This window comes from Orycteropus afer, unplaced genomic scaffold (genome assembly GCF_000298275.1).
Source record: "Orycteropus afer afer isolate SDZICR_OR568_19922 unplaced genomic scaffold, OryAfe1.0 scaffold00247, whole genome shotgun sequence".
Lineage (NCBI taxonomy): Eukaryota > Metazoa > Chordata > Mammalia > Tubulidentata > Orycteropodidae > Orycteropus > Orycteropus afer.
This window is the reverse complement of record NW_006921834.1, coordinates 3,822,351-3,847,128: the sequence shown is the minus strand read 5'-3', so window position 1 is coordinate 3,847,128 and position 24,778 is coordinate 3,822,351. Positions and strand designations below refer to the sequence as shown.

At 47.4% G+C, this 24,778-nt stretch overlaps 2 protein-coding genes across 2 annotated transcripts in view; both read right to left on the bottom strand.

Annotated features, from left to right (window-relative positions):
* The window catches only part of KRT79 (keratin 79), a 19,196-nt gene extending 11,021 nt beyond the window's left edge, over positions 1 to 8,175 (bottom strand). The window contains exons 1-4 of the mRNA XM_007949546.1: positions 7,699 to 8,175; positions 5,251 to 5,471; positions 3,976 to 4,036; positions 3,759 to 3,854 (exon numbers count right to left, since the gene is read on the bottom strand). Coding sequence (XP_007947737.1) covers positions 3,759 to 3,854; positions 3,976 to 4,036; positions 5,251 to 5,471; positions 7,699 to 8,175 — 855 coding nt within the window. The remainder of the gene's footprint in view (positions 1 to 3,758; positions 3,855 to 3,975; positions 4,037 to 5,250; positions 5,472 to 7,698) is intronic.
* A 7,181-nt stretch (positions 8,176 to 15,356) lies between these two features.
* KRT78 (keratin 78) lies at positions 15,357 to 23,363 on the bottom strand. The gene is made up of 9 exons (XM_007949545.2): positions 22,998 to 23,363; positions 22,400 to 22,614; positions 21,249 to 21,309; positions 20,701 to 20,796; positions 19,363 to 19,527; positions 18,871 to 18,996; positions 16,037 to 16,257; positions 15,715 to 15,749; positions 15,357 to 15,634 (listed from the first exon to the last, which is right to left on the bottom strand). The coding sequence occupies exons 1-9, from the start codon at positions 23,361 to 23,363 to the stop codon at positions 15,357 to 15,359; spliced, it is 1,563 nt and encodes a 520-aa protein (XP_007947736.1).
* Between the last annotated feature and the right edge of the window lie 1,415 nt (positions 23,364 to 24,778).

The following is a 24,778-nucleotide window of genomic DNA, read 5'->3' as shown; positions in this document are numbered from 1 at the left end:
TTGGTCAATGACATGAGACAAAGTATATGTGAACTGCTGTATGAAAAGTGAATTTACTCTGTAAATCTTCACCCAAATCCTAATAAAAAAAAAAAGAAGAGGAGTAACACACCCAGGGTCACTAGGTACAAGGGTGGGGCCTGGGCTAGAACCAGTGAGTTGAGCAACAAATCCCAAGTGGTTTCTTCTAGAATATTTGTAGACCATTCATGCTCTTGAAACTTCTCTGTGTTTATAGGACCATTAGCTTACTAGACCAGCTGTCTAGAAAAGATCATCTCTAACACATAAAAAGGAGTTTAAAGATCTTGTGACAGGCAGGTTAGGTGAGAAGGGTTCCATGGTTCTTCCTGTCCTAGACTCACAACAGATAACCCCTAAGCCCAGCTCTGAGCAAATCTCTCATCCACTCAGTCAGTGCTCCTCAGAGGCTCCCAATGGGTAGAGACTCTTCCCTCTAAAAGTCAATGTGTTCTGTATTCTGGGCTTGCCTTCAGCTATTTATATACACTGGCCATTCAGTGTAGCCAAAGTGATGATAGAAATGCAGACATAATAGTTACAACTCTCACTTACTATGATTCCAGACTCAATAACACAAAGAGATAAAGTTATTTGCCTCACATCACAAGCTAGTAAGTGAGGAGCCCAGTTTCAAACTGAGGGAGTCTGACACTAGAACCTGAGATAACAGACTAAAATAGAGATAGACAGAAATGAAAAGAGGGAAAAATACCAAAGCTAAAACCGATATCCATACTGATTTAGTTGGCCAAGTAGATTGTCATTAAGAAGGCAGATCCCAGAGGGGGCAGGTGATGCAATCACTAAAACATTTACAGTTTAGGGAAAGACATGAGCTCTGAAGACAGACAAACCTAAGTTCAAGTCCTCATCATGAAATGTATTAGCCATGTAACTGAAGTAGTCATTAAGCCTCATGATGCCTCAGTCTCCTGTTCTGTAAGATGAGTATAATAATACTGTCTTTATGTTGTTGTTAGAAAGAGTCCTGTGAATTAAGAAGGAGCTCTGGTGGTGTAGTGCCTAAGGCATTTGACTGCTAACCAGAAAGCTAGTGATTCAAACCCACCAGCCACTCCTCCCAAGGAAGGTTGGGCAATCTACTTCTGTAGTGATACCACCTCAGAAACCCAAGGAGGGGTCACTGTGAGTTGGATCCAACTGATGGGAGCATGTTGCATTGGTGTTGTGTCTTCTCAGGAGTCCCTAGGTGGTGCAAAAAGTTAATGTGCTTGGTTGCCAACCAAAAGGTTAGAGGTTCGATTCCACCCAGGAGTTCCTCAGAAGAAAGGCCTGGCAATCTACTTCTGAAAGATCATCCACTGAAAACGCTATGGAGCACAGTTCTACTCTTACCCACATGGGGTCACCATGAGTCAGAGTCAGCTCATTGGCAACAGGTACTGGTGGTCTCTTCTTAGACACTGGAGACTCTGAGAGGTAAAAATAGTGGAGACCATCTCGACAAGAGTAAAAGGAGAAAGAGAGGTTAGAGTGGCATCACTGGAGGAGGGACTGGATCCCAGAAACCCCAGGCCAGAAAGAGACCTCAGAGGCAGTTTTCTGACCTATAATACACATCAATGGTGGGTAATTCACCTCCAAATTTCCAATGGGGAGCTGGCTTGGCCAAAATCAGACCATAGGATAAATTTCTAAATGTCATATTGACCATCATATCTCTGATAAAGTAGATGCGACAACCAGGGAGCTGCTGCACTGGCCATCATTTCTACCTTAATGATGAGCAATGAGGAACTTTGACAGGAAGTGGGCCTGGCTTGGTTCCTAGTCCACCTTCCCTTTCCACCACACTCAATGCTCAGCCCATCAACTGCTCGCTGTTCTCCAAACACACAATGCTCTTTGATGCTTCCCTGACATCTTCTGTAACACAGCATAGGCTGGGGTCCCTGGTTGGCAGGCCCTTCCCATTTCTTTAGAACCTATCTATCCTTCATACCAAAACCACTGCCATCAAGTTATTGCAACCCCATAGGGCAGAGTAGAACTGCCCTATAGGGTTTCCAAGGCTGTAAATCTTTACGGAAGCAAACTATCTTATCTTTTTTCCTGTGTAGCAGCTGATGGATTCAAACTGCTGGCTTTTTGGTTAGTAGCCAAATGTATTAACCACTGCACTACCAGAGCTACTTTCCATCCTTCATGATCCAATTCAAATGTCATCTCCTCCAAAGACTCTTCCAGTCTTCCAGGAAGCGTCAGCTCACAGCCTCCTTTATGTACCTCAGCACTTTGTCCCCATCCCTATCATGGCTCTCATGTCTTAATGACAACCTGGCACCAGACTACAGGCTTGCCAAGGGCAGGAACTTGTCTTTTTGTTGTCACGTGGAAGGTACTCTGTAAATGTTAAATGAACAAGCAATAGCAAAACAAAGAAATTCTGGGTATATCAGGTAGCCTTAGATAATAAGGAAGCCAATTGCTAAATATTCAGAGAAGGGGAAGGAGGGAGTGAGAAGACACAACGTGGCCTAAAAGACACCAGATTCTAAGAGAGGGGGTAGCGTAGTGCCTAAGGTACTTGGCTGCTAACCAGAAGTCTGGCGGTTCAAACCCACCAGCCACTCCTTGGAATGAAGGTTGGGCAATCTACTTCCGTAGTGATACCGCCTCAGAAACCCAAGGAGGGGATGCTATGAGTCGGGTCTGACTCGAAGGCACATAACAACAACAAGAAGCAATGAATGACCATCAATGATCCTAATAAAGAAGAAATTAGGAAGGCAACCAAAAATCAGTGTGGAGGCCCAGAATATTCCCCAGCAAGTTCTGTCCTAACCAAGTATGTAGAGATAGTGGAAGGAGAGCAGCACAGCTAAGGGTGAGCTGGGGGAGATGCTAAGGCCAGTGGACAGGGGCTGTTACACAAGCTCTAGGGAAGAAGGACAAGCAAAATGCTATTGGGTCAGTTCCTACAGAAGACCCGGGAAAGCTAACAACTCAATTTCTATGTTGTTTTCCTCTTTTCCATCAAGGAGAGCAGTCATCAAACCAGAAAGGGCAAGATAAAATACTTGAGAAGAAATGGAAGCCAAGACAGATAGAGAGAATATGACAGGCTTTGGCCTTGTTGGTGAGCTCAGGGGTCCAGCCCAGAGGATTATGTCCCAGGAAACCAAGGGGATGTTGAGGGGATGAGAGAACTGCCCCTGGTGATCCTTGAGAACATAGAGCATATTGGAGGGTCTTCAAATGTCTTGATGTTCAAAGGTGAAAGATTTAGAATTCTCAAGATTGACCTTGATGTCAATCTCCTGCAAATCTCTCAAACCAAAAAAACAAACTCATTGCCATCGAGTCGATTCTGACTCATAGCGACCATCTTTGGGTTTCTGAGGCAGTAAATCTTTACCGAAGTAGATTGCCCAGTCTTCCTTTTGCGGAGTGGCTTGTGGGTTTGAACCAATAATCTTCTGGTTAGCAGTCAAATGCCTTAGGCACTACTCTACCAGAGCTCATGTTTGTGAGGCATAGAGACAACAAGATGATAATAGTACTTGTATTATGGAGTGGTTGAGAGTGTTATGGAAAAAAGTTCATCAAACCACTGAAAACATGAAAGTTATTATTAATAATTAATAAAAGGGTCAAGGTTCCATCTTCTACCAATTAAGTTGCACTGATGAATTCAGATCAAACCCCCAGGGAAAAACCTCAAGGCTGTATGTAAATGTATGCAAATTCTCCTGGTCCATTGAACATCTCACCATTTCATAGAGATGTCGCAAAAAGTCAATCTCCTGCATCAAGGTGTCCGTTTTGCTTTGCAGATCCATTTGGCCCATGTATGCAGCATCTACATCCTGGAGCAAGAGAAACAGCAGGGCAAATGGCTCAGTCCCCAGGACTGTCACTTCTCTGAGTCAACCCAGCACCATGGAAACCAAAAGACCCTCTATCCCTACTCCCTGCCACCCTGCTCACCTTCTTGAGCAGGACAAACTCGTTCTCTGCAGCAGTGCGCTTATTGATTTCATCATCGTACCTGTTACACAGGGAAGTCTCAGGCCAGGAGGCAAAAAAAAAAAAAAAAACCCAAACCCATTGCCATGGAGTCAATCCCAACTCATGACAACCCCGTGCAGTCAAACCGTTCCTTAGGGTTTTCTTGGCTGTAATCTTTACAGAAACAAATCACCTGGCCTTTCTTCTGTGGCATGACTGGGTGAGTTCAAACAGGCAACCTTTGGTCAGTGATCAAGTATATACTGTTTGCTTCACCCAGGGTCCTGGCTTAGCCCAGTTCTGACCCACTCAGCTCTAAGGAAGTCTTGATGGGCCCCATGTTAGCCAAGATTTCCTTTGGAGTACAGCTCGTTAATGTAGCCAACCAGTAAATGAATTCTGTCTGCATTTCATTTCAATATCCTTTCTTACCCACCTCTTTTGAGGAAAGGGACACAGAATTTGTGCAATAATGTGACAATCAAGAGCAGCCCTCTCTTTGGATCAGAGCCTTTAGGAGGCTTTACAAGACAGGTGAAGATGTGCCAACAATGGTTAACCTTTGCCTACACTTTCAACAACTCGATGTCATCTAAAAAGACTAACTCCTCCCCAACTGCTTTTGCTGAGAAGTTAAAGTTTAGAAGTTGTCAGTGTCAATCTATGGAGGCAGTTATTTAAAATTGTGTCTTAACATTATAAATAAGCATATCAAACTACCATAATGCATGAGCCTAATCTGAATCTTGACTCAAAGAAATAATATTTTTGTAAGTTGTGATATTTATGAGACAATTGGAAAGTCAAAACTTACTGGATATGATATTAAGGAATTATTGCTTTAAAAGTTTTAGGTGTAATTTTGGTATTATTTTTATGGTTTATTAAGTCAAGATATACAGATGAAGTATATGAATATGCCTAATAACATACTTGTGAATGAAATGACATGATGGCTGGGATTTGGGGTGAAGTGGGTAGGGGTATAGGTAAAACAAGGTTTGCTGTGAGCTGATAATTATTAAATGGGTGGGGAGAACATGGACTTCATTATCTTGTTCTCTCTATTTTTTATAAGTGTTGACATTTTCTATAATAAAATTATGAAATTGTCACAAACTAAGGTGACGGTTCAGGAGGCAGTGGGTCCTGGGCCTGAGTGCCTAAGTGAGCCAGCTCTGTCTGTGGCCCTTCCCCCTATGCTGTTGACTCCCACCCACCCCCACCATGACCCAGACTGCCCAGTCCCCTCACTTGTTCTTGAAGTCCTTGACAAGATCATGCAGGTTCCTCTGCTCGGAGTCCAGCCTTCCCCGCTCACTCTGGATGCTGTCCAGCTGCCTCCGCAGTCTGTTTAGGTAGGACTCCAATAAGGGCTCCAAGTTGTTCCTGGTGACACCTGTGTTCTGGCCCTGCTCTTGCAGTAGTGCCCACTTGGTCTCTAGCACCTTGTTTTGCTGCTCCAGGAAGCGCACCTGAGCCAGAAGAAGAGAGGTGAGCTGATACCATTTCCCAGCCATAAGACAGGCCAAGGATAGGGGCCCACCACTTCCCACCAGTGGTCCCTTGGCTCCACCAGTCATAGAGCAGGGCATCAAAGGGCCAGTACAGGGCCTACACTTGCTGAGGGGAATAAGCTTCACTGGAAATGGTAGTGCAATCAGAGTAAATGAACTTTAATGAGCTAATTAACATAAAAGCCCCAGCTCAGTTATTTACTAATATACTAGTCGGTGACCTTAGTCAAATCACTTCCCTCTGGATCTTGATTTCTCACTGTCTTGGGTTAAGTGGACTTGACAAATGTTTCTGAACCCTAACTCTGCATCAGAATCAACTGTTAAAAGTACAAATGCATATATATTTAAAAAAAAAAAAAACTTTTTTTCATCAAGTCAATTCCAACTCATAGCGACCCCAATTGGGTTTCCAAGGCTGTAAATATTTACAGAAGCAGACTGACACAACTTTCTTCTGCAAAACATTTGGGTGGTTGGAACCTCTGACCTTTTGGTTAGCAGCCAAATGTCTTAGTCACTGCACCACCAGCGCTCCAGATATATAGAGATAGATAGAGATAGAGATATATACACACACATATATATATGTGTGTGTGTGTGTGTATATATTTATATATATGTATATACACACACACACGCATACATACACGTGAACATAGAGAGAAAGTAAATGTGGCCAAATTAGTGAATCTTAGTGAAAAGAGTATACAGAAGGATGTTGTACTAGTCTTTGCAACTTACCTGTAAATGTAAAATTTTTTTCCAAAAAAAATTTTTATATACCGATGCTCAAGCCCCATCTGTGTAAACTCAGAAGGGATCGCTCAGGAGTTCTCTGCCCAGCCAGGGTTATGAACCAATGGTCACTAAAACCATCTCTCAGCCCCCAGCTCCTAGGCCATGATTCTGAGAACCTGAGAAAGGGTTTTGTTTGTGTGACCTCTGACTGTCCCAGAAAAGAATGAAAAGTCACTAGGTGAAGAGGTGAGGAGGGTGGGTGGAACAGCTTGCTTCACCTTCTGCCATCCAGTCTCCCAAGCTCCCACCTCCACAACACCCAGGCCCACAGTCATATAGTATAAGAGCAATGAGCAGTAAGAGTCCTCTTGGTGCCAAGGACCACAGAGAGGCCCCACATCACCAGAGCTCCAGATCCCAACTCCCACTGGTTCTGGGAACCTGGATCCCAGTCCCACCTCTGCCTCTAAGTACGTGTGTGGTCCTGGAAAAATCACTTAACTCTGCAAGACTTGTTTTCTCTCCTTAAAAATGGGCACAATATCACCTACCACAGTACCACTGTGGTATCACATGAGAAATGGGACATGAATATCTTTGAGAAAGCACAAATCAATGAACCAAGAGTATGGTCATCCATCAGGATCTTTCTCATCAAGTCCCACTGCCTGGGCACTTAGGGCCAAGGTAGATAATGCCAGTGAAATGAACCAAGATATATGCCAGAGAACAGCTTAAGAGCTGCCCTTCTCAGCAAGGAGACAAAGGAAGCTGTTTGGGCACTCTCAATCTGAGACAGATTAAACTCCATATCCCAGGTCATGGTGACCTGGTGACCTGCTACTCATGGGCCACCCAAACTGAGCTTCCTGGATCAAACGGGGAAGAGGAGCAGGAGAAGCAAAGAAGGGGCTTCCCCTGGAACCCACTCTATCGGGTCCTAATTATACCTTTGCCCCTTAGACCTCCTCCAAGCCTAAGAGAACAGAGGACAGATTCAGGTCTCCATGCCCTCAGCCTTGAATAACTTGCTTGAATCTGAGCCATAGTTTTTCCAGCTATAAAATGACAAAAGGCAACAAAGACCACTCACTAAGAGGAACAATGAGGACAATCCTTTGTTTAGTCATGATATTAGGCTACTGTGTAACCATATCAATGATGACCACAGTAAAGAATTCAACATGGTAGAGATGGGCCTGGCCAATAGTCCTCATGAGTAGACTCACCTAAGGAATTGCATTAAGACCCAGAAGACCATCTCCAGCCACCCGCTTCTGGATATCCTAGGCATAGGCCAGAAGAGCTCCAAAAATTATTCCCTCAATCCTCCTCCCCAGTGCACATGAGGCTAGAACAGCCTTTATCCAGTCCACCCGTCTCTTAAAGGCCCTGCTTCTACCCCAAGGGCCCCTCCTCCCTGACCCCCTCCACTGCAACCCACCTTGTCGATGAAGGAAGCAAACTTGTTGTTGAGGGTTTTGATCTGCTCCCGCTCCTGGGTGCGCACCCGCTGGATCTCCCGGTCTATCTCCACGTTGAGGGGAGTCAGCAGGCTCTGGTTGACCATGACCTCCTGGATCCCACCAGGAGGGCAGGTGGGCCCAAATGTCTGCCTGCCAGCCCCTAGACCCATATAGGCCCCACCACTGAGGCCAAAGCCCCCCAGAGCCCTCCCTGAGGAGGCCCTTCCAGCCACACTGACTGAGATGCTCTTGCTGCCCCCCAAGTTATACAGGCTCCGGCTGCCAAAGCCACCTACACTGGGTTTGCAGCGGGCCCCCCCGCCACTGCCACTGCTTCGGGACATGGTCACTGAGCTGAAGCTGGTGCGTGTCCGGGATCCACCCCCTCCACAGGCAGAGTTGGAGCTGAAGCCCCCTTTGGTGGAGTATGTCTGCCGAGACATGGAGGACCTCATGCCTGTCAGAGGGGCACAGAGCAAGCTAAGCTGGGAGCTGTAGCTGGAAGGGAGTATAGTGAGTGGCTGTTCCACTAATGGGCTTTTTATCTTTTCCCAACTGGGCTGACTCCTAGTCTCCACAGACACTCCTGCCCCATTGCCCCAGGAGGAATGGGAGGGGCCCTGTGGGCTGGAAGAGTGCCCCCTCCCCCAGAAGGAGGGAGGGGCTACTCCCAGTTATCTCTTGTATTCCTGGATGGGACCAAGTGAGACTGTCTGGGGCAGGATGCCACCTTCTGCCCCCCCAGGCTGGCTTCCCTGGAAGCAGAATGATACGGAGATCCCCAACACCCAGTGTCTGGCTTGGTCTCCTCCCACCCAGCCCTGGTGGCCACCATCAATGGGGCTCTGTTTTGTGGGGTTTCTCCTAGTCCCCTGTGGTAAGCCAAGGCCCCAGAGCCTAGGGCAGTGCAGGTGGTAAGGGAAGGTACATTGTGTAATGGGCTGCTGAAGAGAGTGCCCAGGCCTGCTCCAGTCACAACCTTCCAGCTCACAGCCTTATTGCCTCCTGATAGGTCCAGGATAGGGGGCACAGATGGCAAGTGGGGGTGGGAGCAGTCTGTTGTTTTGTCATACACTGAAGACAAGGTGGCTATAAGGAGAGAAAGAATGTCCCTGCCCAACCATGGGCCTAAGCATGGACCTGGACACTGGAGGAAGACAGGAAAAGGCCTGGGCCCCTCAGAAGCAGCCTGAAGCCTAGAGGCAAAGCATACTATTCTGGGGCTGAGGAGAAGCAGAGGGGCTTCAATTACAGCCTAGGATCCTTGACCCCTTGCCCCATGGTGGAGCCTCCTCAGAAGGGCCCAGTCACTTACAAGGGAGTTGGTGGTGGGCAGAAGATACATCCTTTCCTGGCTAGAAATAGGTACAGATCCAAGAGACTCACATAGCACCATCATCATTACCAAATTCCTCTGGCCACAAGAAGCCCCAAGTCTTGATTCAAAAGGAGTCAGGCGCTCTTTGAATCACTTTACATGGTTCCACATCCAGGCTACTAGGACAGATCACAGTGCTTAGCAAAGACTTAGAGACTGAAAAGATCCAAGATGAGGGAGTGGTTGAGGAGGGGATCTTAGAGATTTGACTCTTCCTCCCTTCTCACAGGGAGAAATAGTCCCAGCAGGGAGCAGACACAGGCACTTGCTGTCTAATGCAAGGAGAGGAGGCAGGTGATGGGACCTGCATGGAGGGGTCCCACAGTCCAGGAGCCCAGAAGGGACTGTGGGATCTTTTTCTAAGGCAACTATTGTTGTTGTTGTTGTTATGTGCCGTCGAGTCAAACCCGACTCATCGCGACCCCTCCTTGGGTTTCCGAGGCAGTATCACTACGGAAGTAGGATTGCCCAACCTTCCTTCTGAGGAGTGGCTGGTGGGTTTGAACCACCAGCAGTCTGGTTAGCAGGCAAGTGTCTTAGCCACTATGCTACCAGAGCTCCCACTAGAAGGTTGTAAGTGACTCCCGACTGCCAGAAGAAGGTGAATCTAGTTCCTATGGGTAATGGGGGTGAGGAGCCCTCCTCTCCCACCCAGCCCAGATGTGGGACATGGGAGGGCACTTGCCATTTCCAGCCCTTAATCCCTAATTAGTCTCTCTCTCTTTTTTTTTTTTTTTTTTAAGAGCTTGTTTTACATTCAACATAACACGTACATTTAGTTTCATTCTCCATTTGCCATGTCCAACCCTAACCCAGTCTCCTCCCCTCCCTACCCTATAACCCTCCCCCTGTGCCTCTCATATTTATGCACTCCTGTTTGTCCTGCATTTCCTCAATTTGAATGTTGGTCCTCTGGTGTCCCGTGGTCTATTGTTCTAAGGAATGTATTCCCATAGAGTACGTGGGTGCATCATCCTGGGTTGAATGGTCTGTGTGTACATCTTGTTAACTATTGGGCTGAGAGCCCACCCCTGGGGGTGAGTTTTATTCCAGGCACAGAATGTATTCCAGGGCCATAGTATTGGGAGTCTCACCAGATTTCATCTGACCAGTAATTCTGGTCATTATTGAGTTTTTGGATTTTGTTCCACATTTTCCCTCCCAATGTATCCAGGATCTCCAGATTTGATCCTTTCCTGAGTGGTTGGCATCGATCAGTAGCTGGGCACCATCTAGCTCTTCTGGTCTTGAGGGCCATCGTGTCCTAGGGCTGATTGCTTCTGAATGCCCTTGTTTTTGGTGGGGTTTTTTTGGGTTTTGGTTTTTGTTTTTGTTTTTGTTTTTTTGGCATTCTTCTTCACTTCCAATGCTAGGAGATCATTAGCTGCATCTTAGATGGCCACTTGAAAGCTTTTAATACCCCAATTAGTCTCTTAAAGCCAAGAAGAGATTTTCAGAGATAGCTGGAATTTGGGGCATCCTATCTGGCAGATGAATCCCCACAGAGCTGTGTGTCCTCAGGCAACTCTTACTCTCTCTGGGTCTCATCTTTTCTGCCTATAAGCAGGGCCCACCACAGAAGTCCTTTGGAAAAGCAAGAACTTGAGATCTCAGGAAGGAGAACTGGTAAGCAGAAGGTTCAAATCCAACAGCTGCTCCATGGGAGGAAGATGAAGCAATCTACTTTCTTAAAGATTTACAGCCTTGGAAACCCAATGGAGGTCACTATGAGTCAGAATCAACTCTATGTCAGGTTTTGTTTTGGTTTTGAAATCTTAGGACTGAGCTGTCACTTCCCATTTACCTTTGTCTCCTATCCCCGAGGCTGTGATCACTTTCTCAGTGTCCCTCATCTAGTTCAGTGTGGGAAGTAGAGAGTCATGAGTGGGGCTTCACCCCCAGAATGTGGCTGTGGGTTCCATGGGGAAGGGAATGATGTCAGTCCTCTGAGTCACAGCTACGGTGGGGAGGTGGGAGTGGGAATTAAGCTGTAAACATAAACTTCACCCCACCCCAGACACTCATCTAAGTAGTCCCCACATATTTACCCAGCACACACTCTGTGGGGCTGGTGATGAACAGGACACAAGTTCCACTTATGGAGCTCATGGAAGCTACATAGAGACAGCCTCCCTCCCACCCAGGAAGATGGCTCACCGGCCCCAGCCCAGACAGGAAAGATGTAGGGCAGTTTGCCTCCATCTTTAGTCCCAATCTGCTCTCACACAAGATACCTAAGCTCATACCTTCCTTCTACAGCTCAAAGGGAAGCTGTGTCCTCCCTCTTCCTTTCCACTGCTCCCTGCCATGAACTGTTTCCAGTGGCCTCCTGACCAGAGTCTCTCCCTGATGTAGAACATAAGAGTAGAGGGGCTTGAATGCTGTTGCTCAAAAAAAATGAGGCGAGACATGTGATCATTCATCAGCAAATGGCACCTGACCTCCTAATGGGAGCTAGCACTAGAAAAGATAACAGGATGGAGATGGCCCAGCTGCTGCCCTTGAAGAGCCCTCATAGAGGGCTGACTATATCATGTTTACTATCATTGTCATTGTTGCTGTCAAGTTGGCTCGGATTCATGGCGGCCCCGTATACAACAGAACAAAATGCTACCCAGCCCTGCACTATTGTCAAGATTGTTAGCATGCTCAGTCCACTGCTGTGACCACTGTGTATTTTGAGTGCCTTCCAAACTAAAGGCTTATCTTCCAGCACTGTATCAGACAGTGTTCTGTTGTGATCCACAGGGTTTTCACTAACTGATTTTCAGAAGTAGATTACCAGGCTGGTAGATCACTCTAAGCAGGGGGGAAATCTCCTTTTGGCATTATGAATCTGGTCCTAGTTTGTCTTAGTCTAAAAGCTCCTTTGAAACCTGTCCACCACCTGCAGGTATTTGAAATACCAGTGCCATAGTTTCCAGCATCACAGCAGCACACAAGTATCACAATATGGCAAAGTGATAGACAAGTGGTGGAATTATTATCATAGCCAGGATTTATGGAGGATTTCTAACATGACAGACTGTGGCCTAAGTACATTACAGGCAATAAGTCATTTCATCTGCACGTTGGTTATATACTCTGATTGTCTCCTCCCACTCTCCTCTGCCCTGCTCTGTTTCCTGGGAGACTGACACACACACACCCCATAGGCTGCTCCCTTGCTCTCTGGTTTGAGTTGGGAGACATGGACAGGAGATCAGAGGAAGGGAGAGATAGAAGCTAGATGTTTCTTTCCTACTCCAGCACTGTCTCTGGCAGTGCTACATTCCTCCATGATTACAACTTCTTCTGTGATCCCTCTTCCACAGTTCCAGCAACTCTAGGATCTACTGATCACACTTCAGCTCTACAGAGGGTGACCAACACATGCTGATTTTCCCAGGACTGCCTGGTTTTAGCTCTGAAAGTTCTGGGTTTTGGAAAAACCCTCAGTCCCAAACCAGGACAACTGGTCACCCTCCCATTAAAGATAACAACTCCCTGCTGTCTCCAGTCTCTGGCTTCCTCATCCTTTGTTCCCTGAGCCTTGCTCACACCTCTGTAAGCAATCTTTTCATTAAAGTCAATGACATTGAACTATCTTTCATGAATTCAATGTGAATTCCTTCTGGGATCCTGAATAGCACAAATCTCACACAACCCTGTGAGGTAGGTATTTTTATTAAATCCTTTTTACAGATGAGGAAAATGAAGTAAAGAGATGGTTAAGTAACTGGGTCAAAATCAAACCACTAGTAAATAGAAGAGCTGAGATTTGAACCCAGCAATCTGGCTCCAGGCCCATGTTCTCATCCAATGCACTGCCTCCCTCACACAAGGTTGAAAAGCCTCCTTCTGAGATCATTTTGATGAAGAGATCCATGGATCTGAGGAAGGGGTTGTCTCCCCCTAAAGCAGCCCAGCCTCTGGAGATTGGAGTTGACCCAAGTTACCTCCTGGGTCTGGAAAGGGAAAGGGGGTGGGAGCAACACTTTAGGCATTGATAAGGCTGCTGGGGAGGGTGGGGAGAAGGTGATTCTCCCAGGCCCTCCTAGCTCCTTGTCCTTGATGCTCACATCCTTGGTTTCTTGCAGAGCTTCTTAAAGGAAATAGAAGGAGGAGAAATTTCCAGCTTCTTACTCAGACAGGCCTAGGCATGGGAAGGGAGCCAAGAGATAGGAAAGTTAAGGGAACAGTTTCAGTCCCAAGTCCCCATCAGAGCCACCAGGCACAAGCTAACCTGAAGGTCCCTGTCCTGGATGCAGGAGAAGAATGTGTCCATGATTCCAGGCTAATAGAGAAGCTAGGTTTGACACCAGAACCCAGATATATGTAGAGACCAGGACAGCAACAAGTGCAGCCAGACCGTGCTGGGGACAGGAAGGGACTAATGAGTGCAAAGATGTGGGTTTAAGAAAGGTTTCCAGGAGGAGAAAAAATTGAAGCAGACTTGAGAAGAAGAAGGAACAAGAATGAAGAGAGATGCCCCAGGTCAGGAGTAGAGCCTATTACAGGCAATTAATTAGGGAACAAGCTTTGAGAATTACTAATATCAATGGAGATGCAAGGAAATGGAAGGAATCCCAGAGAGAATACAGGAGGGCTTGACAGAATACTTTGATAAGCTGATTGGGATGAGCAGTGAAACATCTCTGGGGCATACTTGAACAACCACCAATATTTTATAAATTGTTTTCTGAGGAGATTGGGCTGGGGAGCAGTACAGCTTTTGCTTTGCTGGGTGAGGTATACAACTTCAGGGGCAGAGCTGAATTGCTGGAAGAAGTGGCAGAGAAGGTACGCATTGCCACAGGGGCCCTTTGTGTCCACCCTTCAGTCTCTCCTCTAACTGCACATTGAACACATATTTCAGACTATTGCTTAGAATCAGTGCTAAACTATTAACCTGCATGGGAGACTCCCATCCAGGGGAAGGGCCAGACTAAGGCTCCGAGACAAAAGATGGGAGTGCGATAACAAGAACCTGCATAGAGCCTGGGCCAGGTTGTCACTGGAATAGGAAAGGAAGAAAGGACAGAGCACAGAATAATCTCACCACAAGTTCCTAATACCAGCCCCTACAAAAAAAAAAAAAGTTGTTGAACCGATGTCAACTCATGACAACTCCATGTGAGTCAGAATAGAGCTGCACCATAGGACTTTCAATTGATGACTTTTGGGAAGTAGATCACCAGGACTTTCTTTCAAAGGAACTGTGGGTGGAGTCAAACCTCCAACCTTTCAACTAGTAGCCTGCACCACCCAAGGACTCCCTCTCCAGGGTGTCTGAATTAACCACAGGAAGCCTTTGGCCCTGGAGGCTGGAGGCTTAGAGAAGGAAGATCTGACTCTTGTGAGTGGGAGGGATTATGCCAGAAGGAGTGGGAGACACACTGTAACCATTAAGAGGGCTGGACCTTAAATATGTCTAAATATTGCCTTCCAGAGAAAGCTGAGTCCCAGCACAGTGCCTCAAGTATGTTTGCACTCAGTAGAATTTGTGGGAAGTATGGAGGGTAAGAGGGAAGGAGATGGGAGAAAGAAAGATCCACCCCAGGGAGAACTAGATGCTGATTCACTTACAGGAGAACTTGAGAAATAGAGACCCAGAGAGAGAAGGGAAGAAGACAAGGCCTCTCAGTTCCAAGCTCCATACTTTGGTCAGCGGACCTGAGGTCCACCACAGCCCTGCTACATTTGGTCTATTGCTTAGAATCATCATTAACTTGCATGAGTCACCCCCGTCCAGGAGAAAGGCAGGCTAAGGCTCACATATGAGAGATGTGAGTGAGGCAACAAGAAGCAAGAAAGCTTGCTGTAGTGGACAGAGCAATGTTAATATCTCTCCCAGTGGAGCTGGTTCCTCCTAGTGACTCACAGTGTCAGGAAATCTATCAGAACCCCTTTAGTAGGGAGAGTTGGGATTCTATTCCCCTTCCCTATTGACCAAGCACACCCAGGAGTTTGTCCAACTCAGCCTGGAGGCTGGGGGAAGAGAAGAAGATGAGATTGGCCAGCTGGTGACTGGAGGGCTGGCCAATATGCACCTTGAGTTGGGGTAAATGGCAACCAAGTGAGACGGGTAAGCATTCAGAGCAGCAGACAGGGAGTTCTAGGGAGAGGAAAATGGTATGACTTTATTGATTTTTCAGAATCCTGTTGGGCTGGCTCAGTCTGTGGGCAATGGAGACAGAGCTCACCAGGCAGAGCCCAGTGATGAAGCAGGCCTGACTGGTTCTGGGAAGGAAGTGAGGGAAGCATCTGCCAGTTCACTCAGTATGTGATGGATGTCTTCAGAGTTGACTCGACTGTCTTCATCAGAATGGTGTGGGAAGTGGAACTGGAGCTGGAGCCAGAACCAGAACCAGAACCAGACACAGAGCAGGAGCCCAACACAGAGCCCTTCTGGGAGTCCAGGATGACATTGGAGCCTCCAGTCACAATATTGGAGCAACTGGACCCAAAACTACCTTTCCCACCTCCAAGTCCACAAGTGCCCACCACGTCTCCACTGACTCCTCCAGACACCATCGTGCTGTCCCCCACCGTAGCTGCAAGAATTGCACCAGGGTCACAACAGGGTCCTCATTACCCCACAAAGACCCCTCTCCCTAAATCCACTGATACTCACAGATTGTGACCTGGCTGGTGCACTCCCCAGACATCCTGGAGGAAAAAAGAACAAGAGGAAGAAACTCTAAGAAAGGCTGCAGAAAATGCATCCTCCAGGTGCTTATAAGCCTCTGAGCAGCCCTCTCAGCTGGTAAAATCTACAATCCCCAAAGTAAAATCCCTCCCTGCAGAGCTGGTTGCCCTTAGTTGCCCTTAGTGATTCACAGTGTCAGGAAAGCTATCTCCTTTGACAAGGAGAGCACTGGGTGGGACTTCCATTCTCCTCCTCCACCTTTCTGGGTTACTGTCCTATATCCCCCATCCCTCCAACCTTCCCTCACCTGCACTCCTCGCCCTCCAGCAGCCTGCGGTAGGTGGCAATTTCCACGTCCAGGGCCAACTTTGTGCTCATCAGCTCCTGGTAGTCCCGCAGCAGGCGGGCTAGGTCTTCCTTGGACTTTCTCAGAGCAGCCTCCAGCTCCTCCAGCTTAGCCTGAGCATCCTTGAGGGCCAGCTCCCCACGCTGCTCCACATCAACAATGGAAGACTGCAGGTTGGCATTCTGGGCAGGGGACAGGGGTAGAAATAAAGAAGGTAGTGGCTATGGACCCAACACAGCTTCCCAAAGCAATAAGTGCAGACATAACTTGAGGGCTAGGGTGGACCATAATCTCATGGGTTCAAAACTACCCATGGCCACCCCAGGTACCCTTAATTCTAAAGGAATCTATTGCCATTTCTGCTTCCTCACCTCCTTGCCACCTCCTGAGGTCATCTCCCCTACTTCTTCACATCCCCAATTCTTGGCACTGCACCTGAACCTCTCCCAAGGTATTTAAAGCTCTTCTTATACCATATGGGTAATTGTGAATGATTCTCAAAGGTCTTCATATTTTTAGGACAGCCCTCATTTCAAATATGTTATCCTATTATCAGATCATATCAAACGATGTGCCTCAATTCCTGGTATAAAAAATACCATCTCTGTACCTACATCTCCAAACTGACAGAAAACTTCTAGAGCAAAGACATCCCTTTCTAGTCAGACAGTTATATGACAATCTCCTAAATGTCTTCAAAAGGAAAGAAGACATTCCCTAATGGCCCTTTATGATTTTGTTCCAACACATGCACCCTGTGGACAAGGAACATCATGAGCATTTTATAGATGAAAAAACTGAGACTCAGAAAGGTAGTGAGTGGCAGAGCTGGGACCCTAAGCCAGCACAACTGATGTCCAAGCCACTGCTTTTACCATAGCCCACAGCCTGGCATAAAGGATCCCAGTTTATGCCTGGGCATGAATAAGAAAAGTAACTCACTGCCATCGAGTCTCATCCGACTCATGGTGACCCCTCCTTGGGTTTCCAAGGCAGTATCACTACAGAAGTAGATTGCCCAATCTTCATTCTGAGGAGTAGTTGGTGGGTTTGAACTGCCAGTCTTCTGGTTAGCAGTCAAATGCATTAGGCACTACGCCACCAGAGCTCCCAGGAAAAGTAAGTGGGTTGCTAAATCTTCTCACAGAAAAGGCCCATCGCTTTGTGTGTGTAGCTGTGATTCCCAGATGTAAGTACACTGTACCAGCTAACCACTTACAGGAGAGTAGATTATGACTCATGACAACCCTATGAGTGTCAGAGTAGAACTGTGCTCCATGGGGTTTTTAATGGATGATTTTTTGGAAGTAGATCACCAGACATTTCTCCTGGGATGCCTCTGAGTGGACTCAAACTGCTAACTCTTCAGTTAGCAACCAAGTGCATTAACTGTACTACCATGGGACTCAAGTTCATTGTAGACACTCAAAGTGCTGACACAGAGGCTCTGAAGCCTTCATGTGCTTCAGAACACCTGAGTGAACTTTGCTTCAAAAACAGGTATCTGGGCCCTACCCTTAAGGATTCTGATTCCTTAGGTCTGGCAGCAGGTCCAGGAATCTGCACCTTAACTAGAATTCCAGGGGATTCCAAAGCAAGGGATCAAATTTTATTTGAGAAACACTGTGGCAGCAAATTAAGTACTAGAACCCAGTCCCTTCATCACAACCCAAAGGGGAGCAGGTAAGGATGGCTCAAGAATAAGGTTGAGCTTTAAATGATCTGCTAGGAGAACTTTCCCAGGTGGGATAAAAGGGGTCCTGTTTGGTAATGGACTAGCCAAGACTGACTGGAGTCCTTGAGAAACCCTCCTGATTCTTGTCTCAGCTCTCAACCCTGTGTTGGTTCCAAAAACGACTATTTGGGTTTTGGGAATATGAGTGCAAAAATAGTTGATAACTTAAAAATTTATAATCCTTCACATCTGGAAATGAGGTCTCCAGGAGGAGACCTTATCATCCTATCTTCTACCTCTCCCTATTCCTTCCCATGCTAGGCAACAAGAGCATCACCTCTGTGCAAAGCATCTCCTAAAGACAGACCAGCCACACACACCCTTGCCCTCACCTTTCCCAACAGGGGGGCAAAAAATTGCCATCAAGTTGATTCTGACTCATGGCAACCATGTGTTTCGGAATGGAACTGTTCTTCACAGGGTTTTGAAGGCTATGACCTTTCAGAAGCCAATCTCCAAGGCTTTCCTCCAAAGTAATTCTGGGTGGATTCAAATCACCAACCTTTCAGTAACTAGACAACCACTTAACCATTTGCACCATCCACAGAGTCCTCCCCTAACAGTTGTTGTTGTTGTTATGTGTCGTCGAGTGGGACCCGACTCATAGCAATCTCTCCTTGGGTTTCCGAGGCAGTATCACTACGAGAGTAGATTGCCCAACCTTCCTTCTGAGGAGTGGCTGGGACAGAGAAATTCAATGTTGGGCCTTAAAGGTCCCACTGAGCCTGAGTAGTGAGAGTCAAAGAAAAGATAGGAAAAGAGATGAGCTAACTCTTTGCCTCAAGGAGCCAAAAGCAGGATGTGCATGTGGACATGGATTACAACCATCCTGAAAAAAAATGCCAAAATGTAGGCTATACCTTATAGAAGAAAGACTGAATTTATCCTAAATGGAACTTGAGGTTCTCTCCATCCCAAATTATCCAAGTCCACAGCCAGCAATTACATTTTTCAACCCAAAATTAGTGGCAACTGGAAAGATAGAAACTAGGAATTGGAGAAGGAGTTAAGGACTAAAGTGATAATAAGAGAGGGGATTGGGAGGGCTCAGGAAACTTACCTGCTTCTTGAGGTTCTCGATCTGACCCTGCATCCTCTGAATGGTTTTGTGCAGCTGGGAGATCTGGGCTTTGGTTTCCCTCATGTTGTCCCCATGAAACTGGACAGATGCCTGAAGCTCATGGTACTGAGGAGAAAGAACAAGTGACCCCATTAGTTGAGAGAACGTCCACCTTTGACCCCAAGACTGTGGAAGACACCATGTTCTCAGGTCTTTTCCTCCTTACATCCTTATTTGGAATATGGGTTAAACACCTGAGACCAGGAAACAGTAGGATATGTTTAAGAAGTCTAAACTCTTCTCCCTTGGCAGCCTGGTTTCCCTTTGTGGCCTCCCACCTGGAGAGGTTGGAAATGGTCACCTCACTCAGCCTGAGACCTTTAGGGAGATTATTAGAACTGCCCCCATTGGGCCTAAGATGGATGTCCACCTGGTATGTGGGCATGGAGACCCAGCCTGTTCCAGCATAGTGCTGCCTCCAAGACCTCACACCTTGGTCTGGTACAGTGCCTCAGCCTCAGCCTTGCTGGTTCGAGCGATCTCCTCGTACTGGGCGTGGACCTCAGCGATGATGTCACTGAAGTCCAGGCAGCGGTTGTTGTCCATGGACAGCACCACAGACGTGTCACTGACCTGAATCTGGAGCTGGCTCAGCTCCTGCAAGGAAGATTGAATCAGTGTCCACTGCCACCTGGGAGTCCTGGGCAGGTGGGCAGGATGCCTGGACTTTCTGCCCACACTCTGTCAGGGGTAGCCCTCATTCACCCAGATCGTGGCACATCCCCTGCCTTCTGTGGGGCTCAATTTCCAATCTATAAATGAGGGTTTTAGGAGGTAGTCTAGCAGCTTTAATATCAAAGGCACATAGCCATCAAGACTTTCTATCACCTATTCTCATATCATGCTTCTCTCACCCACCTCCTACTCCTACTGTACCAGCCAAAATGGACTCTGCATTTCCTCAGACACCAGATACACTCTTGACTCTGGTTTTGCACTAGCTATTCCCTCTGCCTGGAGTCCCCACATATATGCTTGCGATTGCTGACTTCCTCATTCCTTTCAAATCTTTGCTCCAATTTTGCCTTCTGAGGAAGGTCTAATCTGACCACCTTTTTTGAAATTTCCACCTCCCCTATGCCTCCTCCCTGCATTCCCAGGTCTATTTTCCCTGTTCTAATTTTTCTTTTTTTCCATAGCTTTTATCTCTTTCCACTATAGGAAGAAAGATTCACCACCTTGGAAAGTCATGGGTGTCACTATGGGTCGAAATCAACTCAATGGCAGTGAGTTTGGGGTTTTTTTTTTGTTTTTGTTCTTGGACCATATGCTAGAATTTATGTATTTATTATTATTATTATTATTTACTTATTTATTAAGTCTATTGTTTATCTCCCAATAGAAAGTGAGAATCATGTTTTTTGTCTGGTTACTCATTGGTGGTTCCCTAGTACCTAGCAATGCACATAGTAACCAACCAGTTGTTGTCTAGTTTGACCCAGATGCATGGTGACCCCATGTGTGTCAGAGTAGAACTGTGCTTCATGGGTTTTCAGTGGCTAATTTGTTGGAAGTAGATCTCCAGGCCTTTCTTTTGAGGCACCTCTAGGTGGACTCAAACTATCAACCTTTTGGTTAGCAGCCAAGACTTTAACTTGTTCCATCACCTAAGGATTCACATAGTAAGCACTCCAAAATGGTTTGCTGAATGACTGGTGGGAATCTAAGTCATCCTAATAGGGCTTTGTCTCCTGCCCAGTTTCCCACCTTGGCCACAGAGAACCCACCCTGCCCTCCCTTTGTTCTAGCCTGCCCTTGGCAGATGCTTACTTCTTCATACAGATGCCTCAAGAAGCAGATGTATTCTCTCAAAGCCTCCAGCTTGCCTTCCAACTCCATCTTGCTCAGGAAGACCCCATCCACATCCTGGAAAGAGGGAGAAAGACACCATGTACAGCTTACTTCCTCTTTGTGGCACCTGCTCTCTGGCTTGGGAATTCTGTTCACCCATTGCCCCACACCCACCCACCATCTTGGAGACCCATTCCTTCCTCCTCCAGCCCAGCCCTGCCCTGCTCTCTCTTCCCTGACACTGCCCCACCCCCAACTTCAAGGAATCTTCCTTTATAAATCCCAACCAGTTCTTCCTCCATTCCCTCCCCACCTCTCCCAAAGTGACATCCAGAGCTCATCACTCTGATCCTCAACTAGGTCTTGTCTTGGAGTCCTGGGGTCTGGGGAGATGTCCATTTCCCTGGAGTTCCCTGTAGGATTCTTCCATAAGGATCCTCTACTCTCTGTGCCTCCAATCTGAGCCTGGACATTGTGTACAGTTGTTGCTCATAATCAAAGGGAGAGCAGGTGACCCTCACCCTCACCTTTTTGAGAACTACAAAGTCATTCTCAACGGTGGCATGAGTGTAGGCCTCTTGCTCATACCTGCCAAATAAGGAAGAAAGGGCCAAGCCTGAGTTGTTGAGTTTAGAGTCCATGCCCCTGCCTCCAAACATGACCTTCCAGAAGAAGTCACCCTTTCCTTTAGATGTTTCACAGAAGGACACACTACCAGCACCCTTCTCCATCTTTCCTAGGGAGAAGTTCTTGTCATGTCCTAGTTAAATCCCTCTGCCACTCTTTCAGCTCATGTCCCTTAATGACAATAAGACCATGCTATGTCAGTGTTTATAAGGGACATTCAAATACTTTTTCTCACCTGCTACTCCCAATCGCCATCTGAGGTAGGCAGTTTGAGTTTTATCAGAATGGTTTATATGACGTGCCCAAGATCCCACAAATGATTCAGAGATCAAAGCAGACCTAAAATTCAGGTCTTCTAGCACTAATCTTGGGCTTCTTCTAGGGCCCACCTCACCTTACAGTCCATCCTCCCAACAGCCCTAAAGGTAACAAGAACAGGTGACATTTTCCCAGTTTATAGATATAGAAATTGAGTCTGGGAGAGGTTAAACAGCTACTCCTTCTTCATAGTTGCCCAAATGCGATCTTATTAGTCCAGGACTCTCTCCACACCACCAGGTGACCTAGGTGAAGAGCTCAGAACCACAACCCAGATGTGAATCATGCTATTGGCCTAGGGATGGTCCCACTAAATTGATTCCATTCCACTCCTGAGACCAGAGAACATCTGAGTCACATTGGCTCACAGCCTGCTGAACAGGAATTTCTCGTGGAAAAAACCCACCAAGGCATTATTGAAATAAGCCCTTCCCAGCCATGACCAGAGACAGGGGCCCTCAGAGCAGGGGTTTGGTGGAACTTGGTGGAAGCCTAAATAAGACAGTCTCCCTGGCCTTCCTCCAAGACCCTCCAGATCTGAGCAAGCGTTTACCTGCAGCAGATGAGGCATCCTCAGAGTCAGGGGGAATAGGGATGCAAGAGGGGGCTTGAGGGGCAGCCAACCCTGGGAGCTCAGAATAAAAGAGACCCTCTGGCTGACAAACCCAATCTGAGTCCTCCCAGATGCCTCCCAGACCCCATGGCAAAGTGTTGGGAACGTGGCTTTGCGTACTTGGCCTTATATTCCTCCTCCTGGTCCTGGCAGGTCTTCAGCTCAGCATCCAGAGCCCCTCGTTCTTTCTGGAGCAGCTCTAGCCGCTTCCTGAGATGGGCCAGGTAGTCCTCAAAGAAAGATTCCAGGCCCTGGGAGCTGCCACTCACCCCCTGCTGCTGGAGCAAGTACCACTTGGTCTCCAGCACCTTGTTCTGCTGCTCCAGGAATCGCACCTGCAGGCCAAGCAGAAAGTCCCTAAGGTTCCCACAGGACTTTCTTGGCAGAGCAACTAGAAAATAAAGCCTCAGGGACCCTCTAGTCAGCTCCCCTTTTCCATGCCTCCCAATTCCACCTGGGCAAAGGAGGCCTCATGACGTCTGTGAGACTTTAACACATCCAGGAGATTGGAAGGAATAATACTGGCCAGCCCAAGCACCAAGCATGGAACAACAGGGTCTCAGCATAACCAAAGACACTCCCGTTAGGCCACAGGGGAATTTCCTTGCTGCAGAAGTGATTAGAAAAGTGGTAGAAGGAGACCACGTTCCCCATTCCCAAGTCCATTAAGAGTAGCTTCTCTGAGGGAAGCACAGAGAGAGAGAGGCTTGGTCCTCACCTTGTCAATAAAGGAAGCAAATTGGTTGTTGAGGGTTCTGATCTCTTGGGTCTCCTGGGTCCGTACTGTCTGGAACTGGGGGTCGATCTCAATCTTCAATGGGGTCAGCAGATTCTGGTTGATGGTTATTTCTTGGATGCCCCCCGGAGGGCACAGGGAAAGCCCAAGCCCACCTCTCCCCTCCCCAAATCGCATCCCCAGCCTTCCTCCTGACCCCCAAGTCCTCCCACCAGAGACCCCTCGGCACCCGCCAAAGGAACTAAGGCTCCTGCTACTGAAGTTGCCCCTGCCATGGCAGCTCGATGGGGCAGAACAGGCTGAGCGAGCACTGAAGCCCCTCTGAGTCCGGCATGGAGAGAGAGACATGGCAGGGGCTGATGGTCACGCAGCTGTAGACAGACAGGTAGATTGTCAGGGTGTGTGAGTTCCTGCCCTGAGGCTTCAACACGAGAAATTTATCCCCTCCCGTGACTGGGCTGGGCCTTGGAGAGCAAGATGCTCTTGGCCTGACTGTGTCTGGCACTCGGCTCCAGCTGACCTATCCTGACACACACTTCCTGCCCTTCGAGGCCTCCCAGCTATGTGCAGAGGCCAAGGGAGAAGAAGACCCAGACTCTGTCCCTGGAAATGTCAGGCTGCTGGGAGAGTTGGGGCATGCCCCTAAGATAAGGAAGCAGCCAGAGATCTGCACATTAGTGCTGGAAATGGGAAGGATGGCCCTGAGCAAAACCACTGAAGATCACTCAAGGAAGGCTTCCTAGAGATTAGAAAGGAAAGGAGTCAAGTTTGAAGGAAGAAGATGGAAGGGGCTCAGATGGAGCATCAGATGCTTCTGGAGGCGCTAGGCAGAGAAGAATGAAGGTTCTAGAGGAAGAATTTGCCTATAGGAGTTGGAGAAGGAAGGCATATTGCAATTCTACAAAGCCAGGAGGTCAAGAGAGCTGTTATTATCATCATTGACTAAAAGACACTCCAGGATTTGGAAATGAAACGAAAAGCAGGGTGTTGAAGTCCCTCCTCTGGACCAACCCAGCAATTATCCATGAGGCACCACCCTAATCACACCAGGCTCTCCATCCAGGATGGCCCAGGACAGATTGTCTCTGAGCCCAGCCTGTCGCTGCTCCTTCCACAGATACACAACCACCAGGCCCATCCACTGGCATTAAGCACTGCATTTACTCAGTGACAAACCAGAGGCACTTAGGCTCAAAAATAAAATGTTTATTTAGAAAAATATTCTGCTGGGGGACTGGGAGTAAGAACAGGAAATTGGGGGTCCTACACCAGATAGCCTCGGGGCTCTTTTAAGCTAAGAGTCTAGTAAGTGGAGGGGCACACTATGGTTCATTGAGTGGTTAGTACAACCTTCCACCCTTGCTGGAGTCCTGAGAGGAAGTCATCCAGTAGCCTCCAGTACAGCTCCACACTGCTGCGAGCAGAATTAGGCAGCTCTGATTTTTAGAAATTTCTCAAATTTCTTCTTTACATGCCAGCAAGGCTATTTCTCCCAGTCCCACCCTTTTCTAGATCCTAGTGCACCCTGATGCTAGGTTACTAGAGGAAAGAGGCCTTTGATAATGCACCTCAAAGCAAGGACACACAAAGACTAGCATAATAAACATTTAAGGGATATGCTATGAGGAAATTAGTCTCAGCAATGTGAAGAATCTGATAGATACTCCACCCTGAGGCCAGACAACAGTGTGGTCCCCCCACCAAAGGATTAGAAGCCTCTTCCTCCTTCCCCATCAGCAGCAAACATGAATGAAACTGAACCA

What these genes read in the sequence shown, in the direction of transcription:
- KRT78 (XM_007949545.2), bottom strand. Translation starts at nt 23,363, where the DNA reads ATGTCTCTCTCTCCATGCCGGACTCAGAGGGGCTTCAGTGCTCGCTCA. An exon ending in TTGCTTCCTTTATTGACAAG is followed by an intron (nt 22,615 to 22,997) that starts GTGAGGACCAAG and finishes CTTGGCCTGCAG; the next exon opens with GTGCGATTCCTGGAGCAGCA. An exon ending in CTGGAGGGCGAGGAGTGCAG is followed by an intron (nt 15,750 to 16,036) that starts GTGAGGGAAGGT and finishes TTTTTCCTCCAG; the next exon opens with GATGTCTGGGGAGTGCACCA.